Source organism: Eumetopias jubatus, unplaced genomic scaffold (assembly GCF_037043125.1).
Source record: "Eumetopias jubatus isolate StellerSeaLion01/CBP00866 unplaced genomic scaffold, mEumJub1_p1.0 scaffold_1, whole genome shotgun sequence".
Lineage (NCBI taxonomy): Eukaryota > Metazoa > Chordata > Mammalia > Carnivora > Otariidae > Eumetopias > Eumetopias jubatus.
Genome location: NW_028274807.1, coordinates 16,493,512 through 16,516,095, shown reverse-complemented (window position 1 = coordinate 16,516,095; position 22,584 = coordinate 16,493,512). Strand labels below are relative to the sequence as shown.

The 22,584-nt window shown below is 37.5% G+C and overlaps 1 protein-coding gene across 3 annotated transcripts; it reads left to right on the top strand.

Annotated features, from left to right (window-relative positions):
• The first annotated feature begins 2,715 nt into the window (after positions 1-2,715).
• Positions 2,716-20,023, top strand: HEMK2 (HemK methyltransferase 2, ETF1 glutamine and histone H4 lysine). 3 transcript variants are annotated; one of them, XM_028113990.2, is made up of 6 exons: positions 2,716-2,792; positions 4,831-4,917; positions 5,660-5,750; positions 10,889-10,972; positions 14,866-15,007; positions 16,036-20,023. In XM_028113990.2, exons 1-6 carry the CDS (start codon positions 2,728-2,730, stop codon positions 16,140-16,142), a joined length of 576 nt encoding a protein of 191 aa, XP_027969791.1. In that variant the 5' UTR covers positions 2,716-2,727; the 3' UTR covers positions 16,143-20,023. The 3 variants fall into 3 exon arrangements, with proteins under 3 accessions (XP_027969791.1, XP_027969785.1, XP_027969798.1); XM_028113984.2 differs by having other exon boundaries at positions 2,716-2,861; XM_028113997.2 differs by lacking the exon at positions 10,889-10,972 and having other exon boundaries at positions 2,716-2,861.
• The last annotated feature ends 2,561 nt before the right edge of the window (positions 20,024-22,584 follow it).

The window sequence follows — 22,584 nt, the reverse complement described above, 5'->3', positions numbered from 1 at the left end:
CTGGGATCGAGCCCTGCATCGGGCTCCCTGCTTGGTGGGGAGCCTGCTTCTCCCTCTCCCACTCCTCCTGCTTGTGTTCCCTCTCTCACTGTCTCTCTCTGTCAAATAAATAAAATCTTAAAAAAAAAAAAATGAGGTTATACTGGATTAGGGTGGGCCCCAAGCCCCATGACTGGTGTCCTTATAAGGAAAGAGGTTTGGAGAAAGAAAAGACACTTGGGAAAGAAGTCCACATGAAGACCAGGGCAGAAATGGGAGTTATGCTGCTGCTGCAAGCCAAGGAAGGCCAGGGATTGCTGCCAACCACCAGAGGCTAGAAGAGGCAAGGAAGGATTCTTCCCTAGAGCCTTCATAAGGGAGCATGGCCCTGCCACCACCTTGATTTCACACTTCTGTCCTCCAGAATTGAGAGGATAAATTTCTGTTGTTTTAAGCCATCCAGTTTGTGGTAATTTGTTATGGCAACCCTAGGAAAGTAATACACCAGATGATTATTAACTTCAAGAAAAAGCAAAAAGTTGTGCAAGGAAGAAAAGTAACAGGTATAATAGAGAAATCAGTTCCAAGTAGCATTTCTATAGGCAGAATAATGTAAAAATCAATCACTCAATCACAATATAACCATATTGGGAAGATAGGGAGAGGGGGCCTGGCAATTACATTTGTTTACTGGCAGCAGGAGAATCAACTTCTTGCCTTCTATCACGTGAACTTTACCTTCTATCATGGGAATTCAACAGATAATGTGAAAATTGAGAAATGAAGTAGTATCATTATAAGCTTAGTACATAGATATATGGATAAATGGCCAAAGAAACAGCTAAAAGTTGAAAATGGTCATCTCTGGAGAATGAGACATGAGAAATTAGATGCTGGTGTACTAGACTGGACTGTTTTTCATAATAACTCATGTAGCACTATTTGGCCTATTAAATTATGCACGTATCAACTTTGATGAAAATAAAAACAAAATTAAAAAGGAAAAAATAGGCAAAAATGAACAGACAGTTCACAAAGGAAGAAATTCAAATGAAGATCATATGAACACATGCCTAAACTCAACCACAATCAGGCCAATTTAATTTAAAATAAATTTTAAAAATAAGTCTAATAATATTAAATCAAATATTAAGTCTGCCACCAACCAAGCACAATTACTTTGGAAAGAAATTTGGAAATTCGAAAATGTTTAGTAATAATGAAAATGTGTATACAACATGCTAATCCATTCTGGCTTGAATCCCAGGAAACTTTTGTTTCAGAAGGATCAGAAAAAACCATGTTTGAGAAAGTTAATTACAGTATTGTTTATAATAGTGAAAATCTGGAGAGGATTAAATGCTTACCAATAGATATTTATCCATTCCGGATAGGATATTTTATATTTTCATATAATACTATCTGGCAATGAAAAGGAATAAACTAACTTTATATACATGAAAACACAGAGTGAAAATTTTCAGTGAAAAAGAAATGGGAAGAACAGTTTGTCCAACCTATTACCACTGAAACAAATTTGAAGACACACTAACCATACACTGCTCATGAATATCTGAATGTAAAAGCATAAAAACATCTATTGGCAGGATACATGCTAAATTCATGAGAGAAATCTGGTTGGAGAGAGGTTTACAAAATGGAACTGAAGGCGAATGCAGACTTCATCTGTAATATGTTAGTTCATCTATTTAAAAACTCTTTTAAGGATGGGAAATCGGCTCCGCAGATTTTGGGTTTGTGAGTCTCCATGATCATGTGAGCTAATTCCCTATAATAAATATATTATATTTAACATACATTTTAAATAATAATATATAATATAATATGTATTTTAAAAATAAAATAAAAACTCTTAAGGAAATATGAGAAAGTGCTATTGTCAATTCTGGGTGGTAAGTACTCAGGGTTTTAAAAAATGGAATCTGAGTACTTTTCTGTATTTTTATTACCCAAATTTTAAAAACTAGATGTAAAAATGTTTCATTGGGAAATTTCAAAAATTGACTTAAAAAGAATGCAAATGCCTGAATAGTCTAAAAACCTATAGAAGATGCGCCCAAACAGCAGAGAACCATCCACTTAAGAAAAGCACTAAATCCATCCAATTTTATGGGTGAGTTCTACCAAATGTTCCAGAAACAATGTCCTAACTCATCCTGTGAGGATAGCATAATCAAAACAAAGCTAAATTATGAGCATTCCAATTCAGCAGGATATTAAAAGAAAAATCATCTTGCTAGAGTTTAAAAAAGAGTGCCCTCATGATTTAACAACAGGAAGGTAATTTTTATAATATACTACAGAAAAAAATTAAATGAGAAAAAAATCTTAAAGCTCAAAGCTTAAAGTTCAGTTGATGTAAAAACAAAAGTAAAATTTAGTAACCATTATATATTTTTTTCAATTCTTTGCAAACAAGAAACAGAAGAAAACTTAAATGTATAATAGAGAAATAAAAACACTCCCTAGTCAAAAACAGTCGAGGACGCCCTGCATCAAGTGCTAATCTACAAAATGAAATAAATTTAAATATTCGAAATAAGAAAGCAAATGTCAGCAGTTGCAGATTATAAAGCTGGTTACTTAGAAATTCCAAGAGCATTTACTGGCAAACTGTTAGAAATAACAAGCCCGGACTCCTCTCTCCGCATCCGGCGCTCCGCACCCCACCGCCGGGCCTGCGCACGCGCAATTTTGGCGCCTGCGCGTGGGACGGAGAGAGGGAAGATGGCGTCTCCGAGCTTCCCCACACCGCGGCACGGACACGTGGGCCGCGGCGCCTTCAGCAATGTGTACGAGCCCGCGGAGGATACGTTCCTGCTGCTGGACGCACTCGAGGCAGCAGCGGCCGAGCTGAGGGGGTGCGAGGAGGGCGAGGGTCCCCGCGGGAGAGGGCTCGGGCGTCCTGGAGAGGCGGCGGCGAAGGAGAGCCAGGGAAAGGAGGGATGCTGTCTGCCCTGGGGCGGTGTCAGCGTACTCGGCGAACACTGACACCAGAATGCCGTTGCAGACGATTTTCCTGTAGTTACCTGTAATGAGCGGGCCAGGGAGCTACCTACTTTTGCCAAGGTGTTGTTTTGGTCGCAGGAGCTCCTTAGCTCCTTTCCACGCCGGCGTGTATCTTTTCCTTTCAGCTGTTAGTCTGAAGAACGCAAGCCCCCGCGAGCAGCGATATTATAACACGTTCAAAAACCGAATATTACGAAAATATTGCTTATTAATATTAAAATTTTTAGTAAATATTAAAAGCTGCGTCGTATTTAATTTACTCCGTACACAAAAGCACCCTGTAGCAACGGAAGGGCACAAAAATGAAATGAGGTGGTGAGATCCAGGCGTGGAGAAGTATTTTTAAACCCACTGAACAGCGTTCTCTGCCCTGTACCAATATCCGCTTAGCCGTGTGTGGCTACGGAGCCCTTGAAATGTGGCTAGTGCACGACACAGAACGTAATTTTTCATTTAACTTAAAAATTTAAATAGCTACATAGCAGCCTATGGAATTTTCCCGAGCACTTTGTAAATAATAAAATTGACTTGTTCAAGTGCGCCCATAAATTTTAAATGACATGAAAAGTCATTGTAATTTTTTTTTAATGAAAGGAATTTGAGTAATTAGATTTATTTAAAGATCAGGACTTGAAATTGGTTTTCTCAAGATGAAACAGCTGTCAGACTTCAGAGATCTATATTTCTCTATTTTGTTTGTTTATCTCTCTTAAACCTGGTCAGATTTTTCCATATATAAAATGCCCCAACTCTTATTAAACTAGCTTTCCATTGTAAACGATGGAACTTTGGGATTTACTGGAATATAGAATGGTACAGTACTGATTTTTATGATTTGTCTTTTAGTCTCAAGATATTCCCGAAAGATTTACAAGCACAAATTGCATTGCAAAGTATGCTGTGAAAGGAGCTGATTTTGTTGTGAAGTCAGATTCTTTCTGGTCTTGGAATTCTGTTTATGAAAGCATGATAGTTATTTTCAAATAATCAACAGAACTTCCCACAGAATAAAGTTTTGTCAGATAATGTGGACTGGTTCCAAAAGTTAGAAGCTGCTAGAGTTTGTAGTTGGATAGTTGTTTGAGGAGTTAGTTGCTGGAGAGACCTCCCAAATCCCATCAAACCCATTTCTGTGATAGAAATAATTGGCGCTTTCCATGCATATGTAGGTTATAGGCAGGGAAATAAATTTAATTGAAAGATAAATACGGTATAATGAAGAATTTATTCAAAAGCATGTTAAAGTTACTACTAATATTCTAAGATCAGATACTCTGATATTTTCCCAGTTCAGTGTACAGCTGTACAAATAAGGAATTTCTTTGCTGCTCTAAATCTATTAAGAGAAAGGAATTTTTTTCCCTAGGATATGCTAATGGATTTGTGAATGTTCTGTACTTTTAAATGATAGAGGAAACATCTTTCATAAATAAATAATGTAATACTACTAACCCTATCATTTGGGGGAAATACTAAACTAGGAGCTTCTTGTGAGAAGGGTTGATGTTTTTCCTATAAATAATATTTTCAACCCTCAACCTTATTCCATAATTTTTATGTAATGTTTTATAGAAATTAATTGAAAGCCATTTATTTTATGGACTTAAATTACAAACTCCAAACAATTTTGAGTGAAACAATTAAATGAGCACAAAGTGGTTGTCAGAAATTAGTGTGTTTATAAATTTCTTTTATATTTCCATATATTTGTGGACAAGGGATGCTGGAAAAATACATATTAAAAGGAGATTGAGAGTCATTTTCTGGGATGTATATTTTTATCCTACTATACTTATATTTATTTTATTTTGCTTTTTTTAGAGTGGAAATATGCCTTGAAGTAGGGTCAGGGTCTGGAGTGGTATCTGCATTCCTAGCCTCTATGATAGGTCCTCAAGCTTTGTACATGTAAGTGTAAGTATATCAAATTCATCCATATCTTCCACTAAGAAATTCACTAGGGGTATGACTGCTCTAATGAAATCATTTTTGTAAATAAATAATATATACCTGAAAGGGTCTACTTAAGTGTAATAAGGACTCAGATTGTGAATTATTCTTCCCTAAAAATTATAACTACATGTCCAAAACTTCCATCATACTACATAATTATAGAAGCAACAAAATAATTTTAGGGTATTTCTAAATTTGAAATTTTTTAGGTAAATAGTCTGATTACCAGAAAAAATTGGAAGTTACTTAAATTTTTTAAGAAAATTTGAGAATATGGAAAGTTTAAAGAAGAAAATAAAAGTCACTTCCGGTTCTACCACATGTGGTCCAAGTGTGTTTCTTTTTTTTCCCCATTTCCTATGTTTTTCATTTAATATGGTATCATGACTATTTTTCAAAAATTCCTTTTAAATTTCATTTTTGTGGTGGCATAGTAATCATTGGACTCATAATTTAGTAAATGCCTTCAGATGTGTATGCATGTATGTATATTTTCTACTCTTGCACATTTTATCAATATAACATTCTTTTTCATTCATATGACAAATCTTTGTTTTTTTTCCTTCACCATTATTAAAGCATTTTAATTTTTTTCTAAATCTGCTTTGTATAAAAGCAGCGGAACGTTTTTTAATTTTTCAGTAATAGGTTTGCCTCATGGTCGTAAGATATAGTTTTCTTTCTTTTCTGTCTCTAGGTGCACTGACATCAACCCTGAGGCAGCAGCTTGCACTCTGGAGACAGCACACTGTAACAAAGTCCACATTCAACCAGTAATTACAGACTTGGTGAGCTGTTCATCCTTGTCCAATAATAGTTAATTTCCTTTTCAAATAAGTTAAGGTTAAGATGGTTAGGTCAAAGAAGCTTGGGTGATTAATTAATTAACTTTTAATCCACTAAATAGTATACCCCATAATTTACAAAGTAAATTCTTGACTGTTGTAATTCATCTTGTCCAATATTCAAAGGGAATTTCTACTGTCTTGGAAGGATCAGTCATCTTTTGGTCAGAAGTGACAGAGAATCCAGTTCACACTGGCTTAAGTAAAGAGAGTGTGGCTTCAGGCACAGCTGGCTCCAGGAACTCAAATGATATGATAGGCATCTTTTTCTTAGCTCTGAACTTCTCTATTGGCTCTATTTCTGGGTAGTCTCCCTTCATGGTAAGAAGATACTTGCATGTCTGTATCTTATTTCTCAGCAAACACCTCCCTCACCCCTCCGTGGAAAGAAACTCTTTCTATTCAGTTAGTCTAACAAGCCCCAGAATGAGTATTGCTTGGATCATCTTAGATCATATACCATCTCTCAGTCTTTCACTATGGCCAAAGGGGATCGAAATATGGAGATGACTGGTTTAGGCCTGAGTCATAGTCCCACCCCAGCAGCTGCATTGGGATAAGCCCTACCCAAGCCACATGGATTGAGAATGAGAGGAGATAGAGCTTACCCAATAGAGATCAAGGAGGTAAAATCGGAAGAAAGGGGAATGAGGCCTGGGCAGGTGAAAACGACACATCATAATTACAGAACCATCGTTTTATTTTAAGTTACACATATATTTTCCAGTTGCAGTTTTCCTTTAATATTTTAATTAGTAAAACGTGGATAATTTTGGATTTTTGTTGTTATAAGTGCTTTTTTGTAAGCAAAAAATCATAACAGCATGTACCAGGTAGGGATAAGAAAAACGCTTTCTGTGCTTCTTGACCTGTATTATTCTTACAGTGGTAAGAGTATTTAGCTTTTCTGCTTTTTTAAATTCACAAATGACTTTTCAGCTTGGAAGGAATTAAGCCAAATATGTAAAAAATTCTTACCTATTAGAACTTGTGACTGCTATTAAAAACTAGATTATCAAGAAAGATACTCAGGGGGCGCCTGGGTGGCTCAGTTGGTTAAGCGACTGCCTTCGGCTCAGGTCATGATCCTGGAGTCCCGGGATCGAGTCCTGCATCGGGCTCCCTGCTCAGTAGGGAGTCTGCTTCTCCCTCTGACCCTCTTCCCTCTCATGTGCTCTCTCTCTCTCTCAAATAAATAAAATCTTTAAAAAAAAAAAAAAAAGGTACTCAGGTGATTTACATGGGATCACTGTGGTGGTTTTGCCCTTTAAAATTTTAACTTGTTTCTTTAATGTGTCCATGATTAGTGTTAAATATATGTTTTTGATATAATGATAAAACTTTAGAGATACAAGAAATTCAGAATATCTTTTTTTTAACAGAGGTAGAAACTGAGGTGAGGTTCATTTTTTAAAGTCACATAACTAATAAAGTGTTAAATACAGAATTTAAGCCCAGACCATGGGAATCTAAATCTAGGGGTCTCACAGCTCATGGTAGTCCATGCCAGAGTCAGCTGTTTCAGTGGTTCCCGGTGATGGTGACACTGAGTACTGACAAAGAAAGAAGGAAGTAAGGGTTAGCATAGGTATTATGATCCACTTACAGAACTCTCTTTTTGTTTATATTCAGAACACTGAGCATAGATTATCACAGCCGTGATACAAAGTCATTGTTCTAGATAACTAAGCTTACCTGTTTACAAAGTAGTACCTTTTATTTTGCTTCTTTTTTAGTTTTAGAAAAAAGACGTTTTTCAGATATGTCATATGCCTTTCCTTATATTCCTAAAACTAAACATAACTTTACCTTTGATTGATTCAGGGTCATTAATATGAACCTTAGTTGCTGTTCTGTGCTAGGTGTGATAATGAGGCTTATTCAGGGCTTTGTGTCTTTACACTGAGTAGCTAGAGCCTGCAGTGATTTTGAGTTTTTATTTCTTCTCCTCTTTGTCTCTCTCTTCACTTGCTTTATGTTGTCTTATTTTACTATTACCTGTTGGTGGCATTTTCACTCTCTCTTTCCATGTGCTCTGTGCTAGAATACCGAACAAGTGATTTAGTTAAACTTGGATTTAAACTAAGAGTTCGGGGTGACTGGGTGGCTCAGTCGTTAGGCGTCTGCCTTCGGCTCAGGTCATGATCCCAGGGTCCTGGGATCGAGCCCCCCATCAGGCTCCCTGCTCAGTGGAGAGCCTGCTTCTCCCTCTCCCACTCCCCCTGCTTGTGTTCCTTTAAAAAAAAAAAAAAAAAATTAAGAGTTCAGGGGCTCTGAAAAAGAGCCTCTCATATGAATAAAGTACATTTTGCTATATGGATTTAAAACTTCTTGCCAGAGGCCTTTTTTGCTTACTTCCCAATTCTTGGATCTGTTCTAATGCTCTAAGATCACCCAAAAGCTGAATATGGATGGGTGAGAGATGTGTGTGATTAGACCTTATATCCAGCCTACCGTGACTTCCTTATTTAAATCCATTTTCTTTGTAAACTACATCATTTTCCATGTTTTAATATCCATTTTTTCCTTTATTTAAAATCCAGTACTGCAATGATTATTAGTATATAGTACCTCAGAGCCATTATAAACAATTACAAAGCAAATTCTTTTCTAGTTTCCTTACTCAACATTTCTGGAAAATTACCTTCTGGGCTTTTTTTTTTTTTTTAACAATGTGAGAAACTTAATTTCTTTATGTAATTGAAAATAAAGCTTTTGGTTATTTCAAATGTATTTCCTCACTGCAGTATCACTACTGAAAGGAACAGCAGATTCACTAGTCACCTTCCTACTTGCAGACAAGGGTATACCTGAATCACTTCCCTCAAAAATGTTATTCTTCACTTTTTAAATAAATAGGGAAAGAAAAGTTACCTCTGTAATATCTCCTCAAAGATGCTATTCGTGTATTTTCTTTGAACTGTATAGTTAACAGGCTTATTACAATGACAAACATAGAATTGCTTTTAGAAACCTGGATAAAATGGAAGTTGTAAGGCGGTGTTTCACACTGTGTGTAAATAGCCCAGTGAGGTGCCCAGTACTGAGATGGTATGACTGAGTATTAAATAACTTTGAATCACATAAAAGCTCTTTCCTCTCTAATTCTCCTTTAGCCATTTTGATTACATCTGGGAGAAGGTCTCAGTTTTAACACCTTTTAAACACTTGCAAATGTCTCGCTTTTTTTTTCTCTTAAAGATTTTATTTATTTATTTATTTATTTATTTATTTATTTATTTATTTATTTATTTGAGAGACAGAGGCTGTGAGAGAGCACGAGCAGGATAGAAGGAGAGGGAGAGGGACAAGCAGGCTCAAGCAGGGACCCAGATGCGGGGCTCGATACAGGGCTCAATGAGGGGCTTGATGCGGGTCTTGATCCCAGGACTCTGGGATCATGACCTGAGCTGAAGGCAGATGCTTAACCGACTGAGCCACCCAGGCTTCCCTGCAAATGTCTCTTTAACAAAGAGACAGATGGCCTGGGTCACTCTCAGACTGGCAGCAGTAACTATAACCATAACATTTTTTTATTTATATCATATTTATCCTTGTAGTCATTTCTATTTCCAGGAAGTAATACTGATTTCCCTTTAGAACAAACTTATTTAACAGAAAAAGGTCCATTTAATGAAAAATATTCAGTAAATAATGGTAGGTCCCTGTGCATATATGAGAGAATTATAAGAATGTTAATGAAATACCTAACACTTTGGACCCTGCCTTGAAGTACTTCAGCTATTCCATCTCAAGAAACAGCCTCAGGGGGCACCTGGGTGGCGCAGTCAGTTAAGCGCAGTCGGTTAGGTGTCCGACTCTTGATTTCAACTCAGGTCATGATCTCACGGTTTGTGGGATTGAGCCCCGCATCAGGCTCTGAGCTCAGTGGGGAGTCTGCTTCCTTTCCCTGTACCCCGTTCCTGCATGTGCACACATGCGCTTGCTCTCTCTCTCAAATAAATAAATAAATCTTAAAAAAAAAAAGAAAGAAAGAAACAGCCTCAAAATTCATGGGCAAGAGTCTGTACAATGTGGTAATTGAAGGAAATGGCTTTAGCGGTGAAAACCTATCCAGATGTTGTGTTTTTACTTTACTGTACCTGTGACAGTGCAGGGTGACATGACCAGACATGGTTTTTTTTTGTTTGTTTGTTTGTTTGTTTTTCAAGATTTTTATTTATTTGAGAGAGCAAGAATGAGAGAGAGAGAGAGCACATGAAAGGGGGGTGGGTCGGAGGGAGAAGCAGAGTCCCCGCTGAGCGGGGAGACCAATGCGGGACTCGATCCCGGGACTCCAGGATCATGACCTGAGCCGAAGGCAGTCGCTTAACCGACTGAGCCACCCAGGCGCCCACCAGACATGGTTTTGTGAGTATGTATGTAATTCAGTCATCAGAGGGATCAAAGGAATACTTTAAATGGCATCGTGCCCTAAAAGCACTTTGTTTAAAAAGACATTTTTGTTGTGGCTCCACAGAAAATTGCACCCAGTGGTTTAAAGGTTTACAAAATGCCAAACAACTGAGATTTTCAGTGTCTCTTCTACTTTTTTTAGTCCTTTCTTTGATATCTAATTGTTCCAGCCAGTATATTTATGAATAATTAAAGTAGAAAGCAAATATAAATATATATAAATATATATACACATGTATGTATCTTCTGATGTTTTTTGTCATCTCATAAAACATTTCTCTTGGTTATAGAAAATAAATGTTTAAGTTAGAGCACTAGCTTTAAAGTATCTGTATATCGATATAGAACATAGGAGAGCTTGCTTCCTTATTTAACCTTCTAAAAGTGAACCCAGAGTGTAAACATATGAGCTGTCAAAAAGCAGAGGCTTTTGGGCATTTTATGTTCATTCTCTTAAATAGTTTAATTTCCTATTTTTAGGTAAATGCATATAATCTATATCTGAATGAAAATGTAAAAATATTTATCTCCATCTCTGTCTACAATTTTAGCCCTCTAACACATTGTTCTCTAAAAACATGGGAAGAAAGTCTTTTTAAAGATTTATTTATTTATCTATTTTAATTCTGAGTCCAGCTTAAAATTCTGACTATTGAAACATTTAGGTCAAAGGCTTACTACCAAGATTGAAGGAAAAAGTTGATCTTCTGGTCTTTAATCCCCCCTATGTAGTGACTCCACCTGAAGAGGTAAGACATGTAACAAGATTTAATTATTAATATTTTCAGCTATTTTCTTTATAAAATCCAATGAATTTCATTATATGACATTAGTCAGCTGCTGAGTAACACAAACTGGTCTGATATTACTCCTAATTGTCAAAAATTAAGTATGTTGGTAGATGTAGGAAAGGAATCTCAAACTAATGGAAATACAGTGACCCATATTCATCCTTAAAATTCCCATCAAAATCAGGCCATATGTTTAAATTTGCATGTGTGTGTGTCCTTTACCATGAATGGCAAATTTGCAAAACATTATTTTAAATCATCCTTAAATTCCTTATAGGAATTCTTTCTGAAAGTCAACGATTTCCTCCTTTCACAGGTGTTTTGGGGGTGGCTCTTATTTCAGGTAGGGAAAAGAAACATCTTGAAATATATGATTTGGAAAATCTCAATAATGAAGAGGTAAATCATATCCCAGTTTAAAGAGAGAATGGTCAAGGCAGACAAAGTTTAATAACAAACTAAGGCTAGTTTTCCTTGAATTATTCATGATCCTGTTTTATTCATCGATGAATCATTCTCTGGCAAGGCTGATAAACATTACATTCTCCTCTACTAAGATGGCAAAAGTCTCTGTAGCTGCTATTACTACTAAAGGCAGCTAAGCAACTAAGAACTTGTTGCTCCTCTGACACAGGAACTCACTTGAAAAGGAAAGTCATAAGGTGAACAGAGATTGAGGGCAATGCAACTTAATACAACTCTTTAGGAAAGACTATGTGAATAAATATCAAGAGTGATAAAAATGTTTCAGTCCAATAATTTCAGTCCTTGAGATATAATTTAAGAAAATCATTTAAGGGACCCCTGGACAGCTCAGTCGGTTGAGCCTCTGCCTTCAGCTCGGGTCATGATCCCAGGGTTCTGGGATCGAGTCCCAAATCAGGCTCCTTGCTCGGCGGGAAGCCTGCTTCTCCCTCTGCCTGCCACTCCCCCTGCTTGTGCGCTATCTCTCTCTCGCTGTCTCTCTCTGACAAATAAATAAATAAATCTTAAAAGAAAAAAAATCATTCAACAGAATAAAAGTTGACATTCACAAAAATATGTTTATGGCATGTTTATTTATGATGACAAATAATATGAACCTATATATGTAACAGAGGAGATGTAGTTAAGTAAATCATGGTCTATCAGGTCTACAAACTTCTGGCAAGACTAGTGAATGAAGAGGAGATTCTGGGAACATGGGGACATGTATGGGCTTCCTTTCTCCCACATTCCCACTACTAAGCTCCATAGTTGCTTCTCCTGAGCCTTACAGCTGCTGGAACATGGAGATGATTGGGAGGAGGCAGGACCTTGGCTCTTTCACAGTCCCAACAGCGAGAGCTACTGTTGTAATTCCCATGAGCTAAGCAGTTAGCTGGGCGGCAGAATCAAAGTGTAGGACAACGAAGATTTCCTTGAGCTTAAAAACATGTTTTACAAAATAAAACACTAGGAAATGAATTAAAAGAGAATCTGGTCTCTGTCAAGACCTGAATCAGTGTCCTGGAAACCAGATGAAAGATTTCAGTGCACAGAGCATGAAGATAAAAAAGGAAATCATGCAGGCAAAAGATAAGAGACTTAGAGGTTAGATCCAGGAGACATAATATAAAAATAATGGGAGTCTGTGCATATAAAAAATTGTGGCTATACTTACTAGTATATGTAGAGACATGAGGTTAGGTACTTCTGGCTTGTGCCCGTGAGCTATGAAGGATCAAGAGCAGGTACAGCAAGGCTCAGGTAGCAGGCAAACAGACGACCAAACGTGACTCCTCCCTGTGAAGATGGAAACCCTCCCTCTGTGGTCTGTAAGAATGTGCTTGGTGCCTGGAAATCTTCCCTTAAGGGGAAGCAGATAAACCTGGCTGAGCATCCCTGGGGAGGCACATAAACAAGGTCTAGCACAGAGGGGTACTAGTCCATTCTGGAAGAGAATAACGAAAGACAGCCTTATCACCAGGAGCTCTTTCCACAGACCACTTTACCTGATGAAACATCCATAGAATGGGCTCCACCAAAATAAGGGGGTATACCAAGGAAGAGGAAGACAGGAGCCCCAGAAAAGTAATTCTAGGAATGCCAGGAAAGGGAAGTCTCTAGGAGGAAAGTCTTGACAGAAAACAGAGGAACTAATAAATTTCCTAATATAATTTACTTTGTGGAAAATTGTATTGAAAAGTTTATGATAGATATGAGAATAATTTAAATTACATACAAAAAGGGGCTCCTGGGTGGCTCAGCTGGTTAAGTGTCCGACTCTTGGTTTTGGCTCAGGTCCTGATGTTAAATGTGTTGTGCGATCGAGCCCCACATGGGACTCTGCACTCAGCACGAGGCTGCTTGGATATTCTCTCCCTCTGCCCCTTCTCTGCTCCCTTGCTCGCTCTCTCTAAAACAAATAAATGTTTTTAAAAAATTAGATACAAAAAAATTTAAGTAAATGAATGCATTGGATGCTCATCAATAGCTACATAAGATATGATACTTTTCCATTATAAAATATTAGGCAGGGGCACCCGGGTGGCTCAGTTGTTAAGTATCTGCCTTCGGCTCAGGTCATGATCCCAGGGTCCTGGGATCGAGCCCCGCATCGGGCTCCCTGCTCGGCAGGAAGCCTGCTTCTCCCTCTCCCACAGCCCCGCTTGTGTTCCTGCTCTCACTAACTCTCTCTCTCTGTCAAATAAATAAATAAAATCTTTAAAAAAAATAAAATATTAGGCAGCCATTAAAAGAGTAAGTCAGAACCACACCTGATCACATGAAGAGCTCATCTTAAGGTATTGTTGAGTGAGAAAAGCAAGATATGGGGTAAAAATATAGAATATAATCCTGTCTTTGTAAAACATGGACAAAAAAAGAAGAAAACGTGTGTGTGTGTAAGATGGGGAAGGAGCAGACAAGCAAAACAGTAAAAGGGGAAAGTGCAATTTTTTTAAAAAGCAGGTATATGAATGTATTTCCCTTATTTATAAAATAATATACGTATATAGTTACAGGTATAAAGAAATTTAATGGAGAAATATATACCATTTAAATGAATAAAAGCAGTAGGCATGATTGTATACCATTATTTTAAACTAAAATATGGACAAAACCATTGAAGGATATAGAAGGAAAATAATTGTTAGGGTTAAACTAGTTTTTGAATGGTTTCTTTAAAATATTCTTTAGTTTTGAAAATGATATACAGTGATAAGAATCTAAAGATTTTTAGTACCGTATGAACTCTCATGTGTTTTGTTTCTACGATAGAATTAGATTGTTATGGGGAAAAATGCTTTGGTGAACCTTTATATATTAAATAGGTTCCTTAAAAAGGTCTGTACAATTCATACTTTAAATCTAGAAGAGAGCCAGATGCAGCAGGACATGTAGTTTCAACAAACTTCCTGCAGAGTAGATCTCTCATAATGCAAGATTTCCCTGTTAGTTTCTTTCTGATTGTTAAGTATAAGAATCACCGATGTCTATCAATATAAACATTGCATAAATAGTAACAACGTTTACTAAGCACTTGATATTTGCAGAGCACTGTTTTCAAACTTCAAATATATTTCCTCTGTTATTCCTAGCAATGGAAAAAATTAATTTGTTACCATTTTTCTACTTTAACAGTTAAAACTATTGTTTTTCTGATTTTACAGATAAGGGAGGGAACTAATTCACAAAAATGACAAACTTCCATAAGGTCATAATAGGGCTAGGAAATGGTGGGGCACAGATTCAACTTTTCTGCCTCCTGGACAGCAGTAAAATACAAAGTATATACTTGTTTGATGAATGTTACTTGTCAAGAAGATTCTGTGTGTGATTCTAAATGTAACTTGAATCAAAACAAAACGGTCTTTTTTAAATGGTCACAGGTAGGAAGTCATGGAGTAGAAGCCGCTTGGGCTGGTGGCAGAAATGGTCGGGAAGTCATGGACCGATTCTTCCCACTGGCTCCAGATCTTCTGTCACCAAGAGGATTATTCTATCTGGTTACCATTAAAGAAAACAATCCAGGTAATCCAGACTAGTTATCTTTTAACCACTTACTTTGCTGAAATCAAAAGTTAATAATGTTAAAGACTATAAAGTAACCTGAAATACTGTAAATATAATCACTGACAACAGCTCACACAAGCATAACATTCATATTGAAAGAAGAGAGATTTTTAAGATACAGTTTTTTCTGGTTTTAGAAAGTAGTATTTTTTTAAAGGGAGAGGACAGTTTTTCCCCTATTTGATAAAATAATATTCAAACACAAAATCTGTAATTTCTTCTTTTAACACCTCACCCTGAATATTATGAATTTTCTCTCCACATTGTAGTCTACATGCCCTTGACAATTCCGCTATGTACTCTTTAGTTCATGTGAAGTTTTGTTATGAAAGCTAGCTCATGGTATGGATTTTTAGATATTGGTTTTCAGATGACTCCGTACAAAATTGACCAAAATCTTTCTTCTCTTTCAGTACACAAGTTTGATTTTCATCTTATACCTTACATCCTTAGCCCCTCAAATCACATAATGATTACTAAGTTTTGCTCTGTTTGTAAGTCCATTTTCTTAATTCAGTCTTTTTAGTATCACTTATTTACAAAAGGGAAGGTGTTCCTTTTTTCAATATACCTGAAGGAAATAAGCTATTTCATTTACTTTCACTGTTTAATGTCACTGTACAGTTTGTCCTACTTTCATTGACTTTTTTCATCCCAAAAGAAAGGCCAGGATTGGAGCCAAGCAACTAAACTAATTACTTGCTATAATGACAAGTGTAATTAATGTTTCTGTTGAGTCCAGAGTAGGCCACCACTGCAAAGCAAGCGTTCAGTATGATTAGAGCTCTCCACGACACCTTGCAAATGCAGGTGCTCCCATTTGACCGAAGTCCATTTTAATAGAAATTTACTTGGTATACATTGTTTCCTCAGGTAAGTAGAATTTGTAAATAGTCTGCGTTTATCATCTTATTAAACTGTTTAGTGATCATACACTCTGCACTAGATGATTTTAATTGGATTTTACCTTTTAATTTTTATTCTAGAAGAAATTTTGAAAACAATGACAACAAGAGGTCTACAAGGGACTATTGCACTTTCCAGGCAAGCAGGCCAAGAACTCCTCTCAGTCCTGAAGTTTACCAAGTCCTAACTTACTGTGTGTGCTGTGTATTATGCTGATTTTATATATTGATATATATATTATATTGAATATATATGTGAATATATATAGAGAGAGAAACTGAATGTATTTCACATATTTTGAAACTGAAGTCATTTCTTCGTTAACAAGTGAAATTGTCAGGTTATATAGAAAAAGGTGGGAAGGGCATTGCATTCCCTTTTCCCCAGGTAATCAAGCCTACAGAAATAGTTGCATAAGTGCTAGTAGATGCATATAGAATATATATTATTTGCATTTTACATATAAAACCTGAACATGAGTGATGTATCCAGTCACTAAACATGAGTCAGGTCTGAAGGTGTTTCTAATGTACTATTGAGGGAAAAAAGCAAATTACAAAAGAGTATGATCCTGTATGTATAATTTTGAAACCCAGCAGAGAGGGTATGTGTGTATGTGAACATTGGAACGTCTCAGAAGATACATGGCAGGAGGGAACGGGGGACTCTTGCTCTCTTAGCATTTGCACAATGATAACGTATGACTTGTATAATTTTAAAAAGGTTTTCATTTAAAATTTTTTAAAATTCACTTTCACTTGTTCATTGTCTACATTCTATTTCTATTATTTAGAATGCCTTCTGCCTCCATGTTTCTCCCTGGTCAGATTGTTCCTACCTTTTATCCTTTGTCATATATTTCTGTTTTCTTCTTGCCTATATGTGTAGGATCAGAGTGAGTGGAATCTAGAATTTATTTTTAATTGGGCTACATCCAGAATCAACTGCAGAAGCTTTTTAAGATTATAAATTCCTAAGCCCGACCATAGACCCGTGGACTCCTCTGCTGAACAGACCTAAAAATGGCATCTTTTAAAACGTGCTTCCTAGTGTTCCTTAAGGTAGCACACCAAATTTTAGAACTATTTTGTTTTTTTGTTTTTGAAGATCTATCTATTTATTTGACAGAGAGAGAGCACAAGCAGGGGGAGCAGCAGAGGGAGAGGGAGAAGCAGACTTCCCACGGAGCAGGGAGCCTGACACGGGGCTTGATCCCAGGACCCCGAGATCATGACCTAGGCTGAAGGTAGACACTTAACTGACTGAGCCACCCAGGCGCCCCTAGAACTATTGTTTTAAATCACATTCTTATTTAATGTTTAGGACAATGCACAGAAAGAGTGGAATTACCCTCCTTTGAATTTCAGAAAGGTCAAATAACTTGTTCAAAGAAGCACAGTAGTTAAAGGGTAAAGCCAGTATGGCAGCACTCAGACACATCTGACTCCCAAACACTTTCTTTCAATTTGCTTATATGGCTTTAAGCAGTAAAGATGTCAAAATTAGTATTTACTTGAATCTAATATCTGTAAATATATTCCCCTTCCCAGAAATAGTCATCTGAAATGTTACAATTAAAAAAAAAAAAGTCTAAAAAAACTTAGAACTTTATTGCGGGTCTTTAGTTATAATTTTGGAGAATGGGGTCTTGAATATTTTCAGATAACATTTGAAACACTTTAAAATTCACATAGAAGACGACTGTCAACATAGGAGATTAAAAACATAGAAATGCTACATAAATGACCCCAAAACTTCACATGCATAAGTGTTAATGGACTAAATTGTGTCCCCCCCAAATTCATATGTTGAGGTCCTAATCCCCAGAACCTCAGAAGGTGAGTGTATTTGAAGATGGGCCTCAAAGAGATAACTAAGATTAAAGGAGGCCATCAGGGTGGGTCCTGATCCAATCTGACTGGCCTCTTTACAAGAGATTAGGACATAGGGAGACACCAGGGATGCTCACACACACAGAAGCAAACCACATGAAACTCACTGAGAAGGCAGCCATCTGCAAGCCAAGCGGGGAGACTGCAGAAGAAACCCAACCTGCTGACGCCTTGCTCTTGGACTTCAGCCTCCAGAACTATGAGCAAATAAATTCCTGTTGTTGAAGCCACCCGGCCTGTGGTATTTGTCATAGTGGCCCTAGCACACTAATACAGTGATTAAAGACAGGGCAATACCTGCATTCTGCAAACAAGAGAGAGCAGTGCTAGCGTGAAAAGTGGATGCTGTGTCCTGGTGGTCAGAACTGTGACCCAGAGCCTTCAGGAGGAGAGGTGCAGATCCAGCTCTCTTCGTGTTCAGAAAGAGCTGTTAAATACAGGAAGAAAGAGGACCTGTAAAACCACATCATTTAGCCCAAGGGAAGCAGCAAAACAAACTGTCATACCTTGAATGAAAAGAAAAATAGTAATAATCTATTACTATTATAGATTGTGCTACCCTCTGTTGTAGGATTTAATTCATTTATGTGAGGTAGGAACATTAACATGAAAAAGTCAACATTAAAACTATCTAAACCGTTGCTCACCAAGAAGCTACAATCAATGAGAGCAGAAAAAAAAAAAAAAACAGACACCTAAGGTATATAAACAGTGGAATTGTTATATTCAGATTGTGGAATGTTTGACATGTTTAAAGAATTAACATAAAGAAAAGCTCATACAAGAAGAAACTGGAAAGAACAAATTGAAGTCGACTTTTAAAAATGAGAAATAGAGACATGGAAATGCATTAGTGTTAATTTGTGCTTACCAAAAAAAAAAAAAAGAAAAAGAACAAGAACAAAAACAACAAACAGTATTTTAAAACAAAGGAGTGATAATATTCCATTGCAAAATTAAGTTATAGTTCTTTTACTTTTTTTTTTCTTTTTTTCTCACACTGGGAAGAAAAAGGAATACAAATTAAGATAGGACTGAAAAAAGAAAAATTTAGACAGGACTGAAAAGACTCAGGAAGAGATTAAGAGAAATATAGCCATGTTAGGAACCTTTATGACTAAATGTAAATCATTCTATGTGTAGATGTAGGATGTGATTCATACATATGCTAAAATTACTTTGCATATAAAATAATACAATAATACCAATGCCTATCTCCATTCTGTTTTCATTTTTCTTTTTATGTAAACTTTGTATTGAGGTGGAACATAGATTTATAGATTGTATATGTCTTAGGTGTCTAGCTTGATGGATTTTTATGAAATCAACATCCATTTAGACTACACCCAAATCAAGAAATAGAACATGACCAGCATTCCAGAAGCTCCACCAGATTTCCTTCCCGGTCACCACCTCCCACTCACCAAGGGAAACCATTGCTTGGCTTTTTGTGTTAGTTTTTTATTTCTGCATAACTAACAGCTCTGACTTTACTGCTATTAGCACAAATTTAAGGTCTCACAGTTTCTCTGGGTCAGCAGTGTGGGTATAGTGAGCTGGATTCACTGCTTAGAATCTCACCAGGCTGTAGGAAAGGTGTTGGTCATGGCTGTGATCTCATCTGGGGCTCAGGGTCCTTTTTCATGTGGTCGTAGGACTAAAGTCACTTTTCTGGCTGTTGGCTAGGGATAATTCTCACCTTCTTCAGGCCTCTCTTGAATCTTTGTACCATGATCACCTCCCCAGGCAGTTCACAAAATGGTCGCTTGCTTCTTTATGGCCAGCAGGAGAATTTCTCGACCTTCCAAATCTACAGTGAGAGCCTAGAATCTCTTTGAAAGGGCTCATCTGATTAGGTCAAGTTCACCCAGTATACTCTTCTGTTTAATTAATTATCCGAACTCAACTGATGAGGGACCTTATGTAACCTAATTACAGAGAGAAATAAAGTCATTCACAAGTCCTACCCACAGTCAAGGGATGGGGATGACGCAATGCATGTACACCTGTGGGAGTGAACCTTGCAGGCCATCTTAGAATTGTGTTATGTTCCTTCTACTACAGATCTGGTCTTCCTACTTTGAACCTGTATTAATGAATCATATGATATATACTCTTTGGTGTCTAGATTCTTTCATTCAGTAGTGTTTTTATGAGATTCTTCCATGCAGTTGTGCACAGCAATGATTTATTCATTTTCACTTTTGTATATTCTTATTACTTCCATTGTATGAATATATCAAAATTTATCCATTCTACTGTTGAATATCTGCATTGCTTCTAGCTTTGTATCATTGTGACCACATTTGTATCTTTCAGCAAACATGTATGCATTTCTGATAAATACATACCTACCAGTTATCTTCAGCTTTCATAAAAAGTTTTCCCAAAAGTCACTTTTTAAAAAATGAGAAACAGAGTCCCTAAAATCAAAACCCACAATGGACAGGGTAAATAGCCGAAAAGAGAATTAATGAACTGAAAAAAAATTCATCAAGTACTGCCCAAAGAGATAGAAGGAAAATATGAAGGAACAATAAGGATTATGAAAGATAAAACACACAAGAGTCCCAAAAAGAATGTAAGAAAGACGGGGTGCCTGGGTGGCTCAGGTCGTGATCCCAGGGTCCTGGGACCCTTGCTCCGTGGGAGCCTGCTTCTCCCTCTCCCATTCCCCCTGCTTGTGCTCTCTCCTTCTGTCAAGTGAATAAATAAAATCTTAAAAAGAAAAAGAAAAGAATGTAAGAAAGGCAATATTTGAAAAGATAATGGCTAATATTTTTCCGGAATTGACTTTTTAAAAAGAAGACAGACTCCGGAAGCACAAACAAAATAAAGGGAAATCCACACCTAGCCATAGCATAGTGGCATTGCAAAACATCAAAGGCAAAGCGATCTTAAAAGTTAATCAAAGGGAAGGAATGACTCACTGGTCAGCAGGGGTTGGCAAACATTTTGTAACTAAAATATTGGAGCACAGCCCTGGCCATTCATTCAAGTATCGTGTGTGGCTGCTTTAGCCTACAGAGGCAGAAGCTGAGTAGTCACAGCCTAGACCACAGAAACCACGTGGCCCATAAACCACAAAATATTTACCATTTATCCCTTTAATATGTTTGCCAACACTGCTACAAGGGAACTATAAAGTAACAACAGATTTCTTTTTTTTTTAAAGATTTTATTTATTTATTCATGAGAGAGAGAGAGAGAGAGAGAGAAGCAGACTCCCAAGGAGCAGGGAGCCCGATGCGGGACTCGATCCCAGGACCCCGGGATCATGACCTGAGCCGAAGGCAGACGCTTAACCATCTGAGCCACCCAGGCACCCAACAACAGATTTCTTAAACAGCAACAAAGGAAGCCAAAATCCGGTGGAATAATACCCTCACAACAAAGGAAGCCAGAAGCTAGTGGAGTAACATCCTCAAAGTGTTGGGAGTAATGGTCCATCTGTTGGTTTCCAACAAAAGTCTGACAAGTAAGGTTTGTAAAAGTAGATAAAAATGAGGGAGTTTACCAATGAGATCCACAGTAAAGGAACTTCTAAAAGGTGTATTTCAGGGGCACCTGGGTGGCTCAGTCAGTTAAGCATCTGCCTTCAGCTCAGTTCATGATCCCAGGGTCCTGGGATCGAGCCCCACATCGGGCTCCTTGCTCAGCAGGGGAGTCTGCTTCTCCCTCTCCCTCTGCCACTGCCCCTGCCTGTACTCTCACTCTCTCTGTCAAACAAACAAATAAACAAAAGGTGTGTTTCAGGGAAAAGGAAAAACATCCCAGAAGTCTCAAATGGGGGGCGCCTGGGTGGCTCAGTCAGTTAAGCGTCCAACTCTTGATTTTGGCTCAGGTCATGATCTCAGGGTCATGAGATCAAGCCCTGTGTTGAGTTCCGTGGGTGGTGGGGAGTCTGCTTAAGAGTCTCTCTCTGCCCCTCCCCCCACTTGCACACACGCACTGTCCTCTCTCTGTCTCTCTCAAATAAATAAATAAATCTTTAAAAAAGAAAAAAACTGGAAATAAAGTGATGAAGGAAGATATATCAGACAAATCAACAAGGTGAGATAGTTCCCTTAATAGCTCACTGTACTGGGTTGAATAGTGCCTCCCCCAGATTCATGTCCAACCAGAACCTGTCAATGTGACCTTATTTGGAAAGAGGGTCTCTGCAGATGAAATCAAGTTAAGATGACATCATTACTGGGTTAGAGTGGGCCGTAAATCCAATGTGACTGGTGTCCTTGTAAAATGAGAGAAATTTGGATGTAGAGATGCAGATAGAGAAAATGCCATGTGAAGATGAGGAAGAAACTGGAATGATGAGTCTGCAAACCAAGCAATGCCAAGGATGGCTGGCAACTAGCAGAAGGTAGGAGAGGCTAGAAAGGATTCTTCCCTAGAGGCTTCATAGAGAGCATGGCACCTTGACTTCAGACTTCTGGCCTCCAGGACTCTGAGAGAACACATTTCTGTTGCTTTAGGCTATCTACTCTGTGACACTTTGTTCCAGCAGCTCTGGGAAGCTCATACACTGACAGCCCCAATGCATTGTTAGAAATGGGCACTAAAGAATGATAAAAGATTTACACTTCACCAGGCAGATATTCACAGTTCTAAACTTGAGTGCAACTAGCAAACTAGCCTCATACTGTATAAAATAAAAATAGAAATACAAGTATAAATCGACAAATCTATCATATAGGAAGATTTCACATCACCTCTCAATCACTACTGCATCGGGGA

What these genes read in the sequence shown, in the direction of transcription:
- HEMK2 (XM_028113984.2), top strand. Translation starts at nt 2,728, where the DNA reads ATGGCGTCTCCGAGCTTCCCCACACCGCGGCACGGACACGTGGGCCGC. An exon ending in GGTCCTCAAGCTTTGTACAT is followed by an intron (nt 4,918 to 5,659) that starts GTAAGTGTAAGT and finishes TTCTGTCTCTAG; the next exon opens with GTGCACTGACATCAACCCTG. An exon ending in CATTAAAGAAAACAATCCAG is followed by an intron (nt 15,008 to 16,035) that starts GTAATCCAGACT and finishes TTTTTATTCTAG; the next exon opens with AAGAAATTTTGAAAACAATG.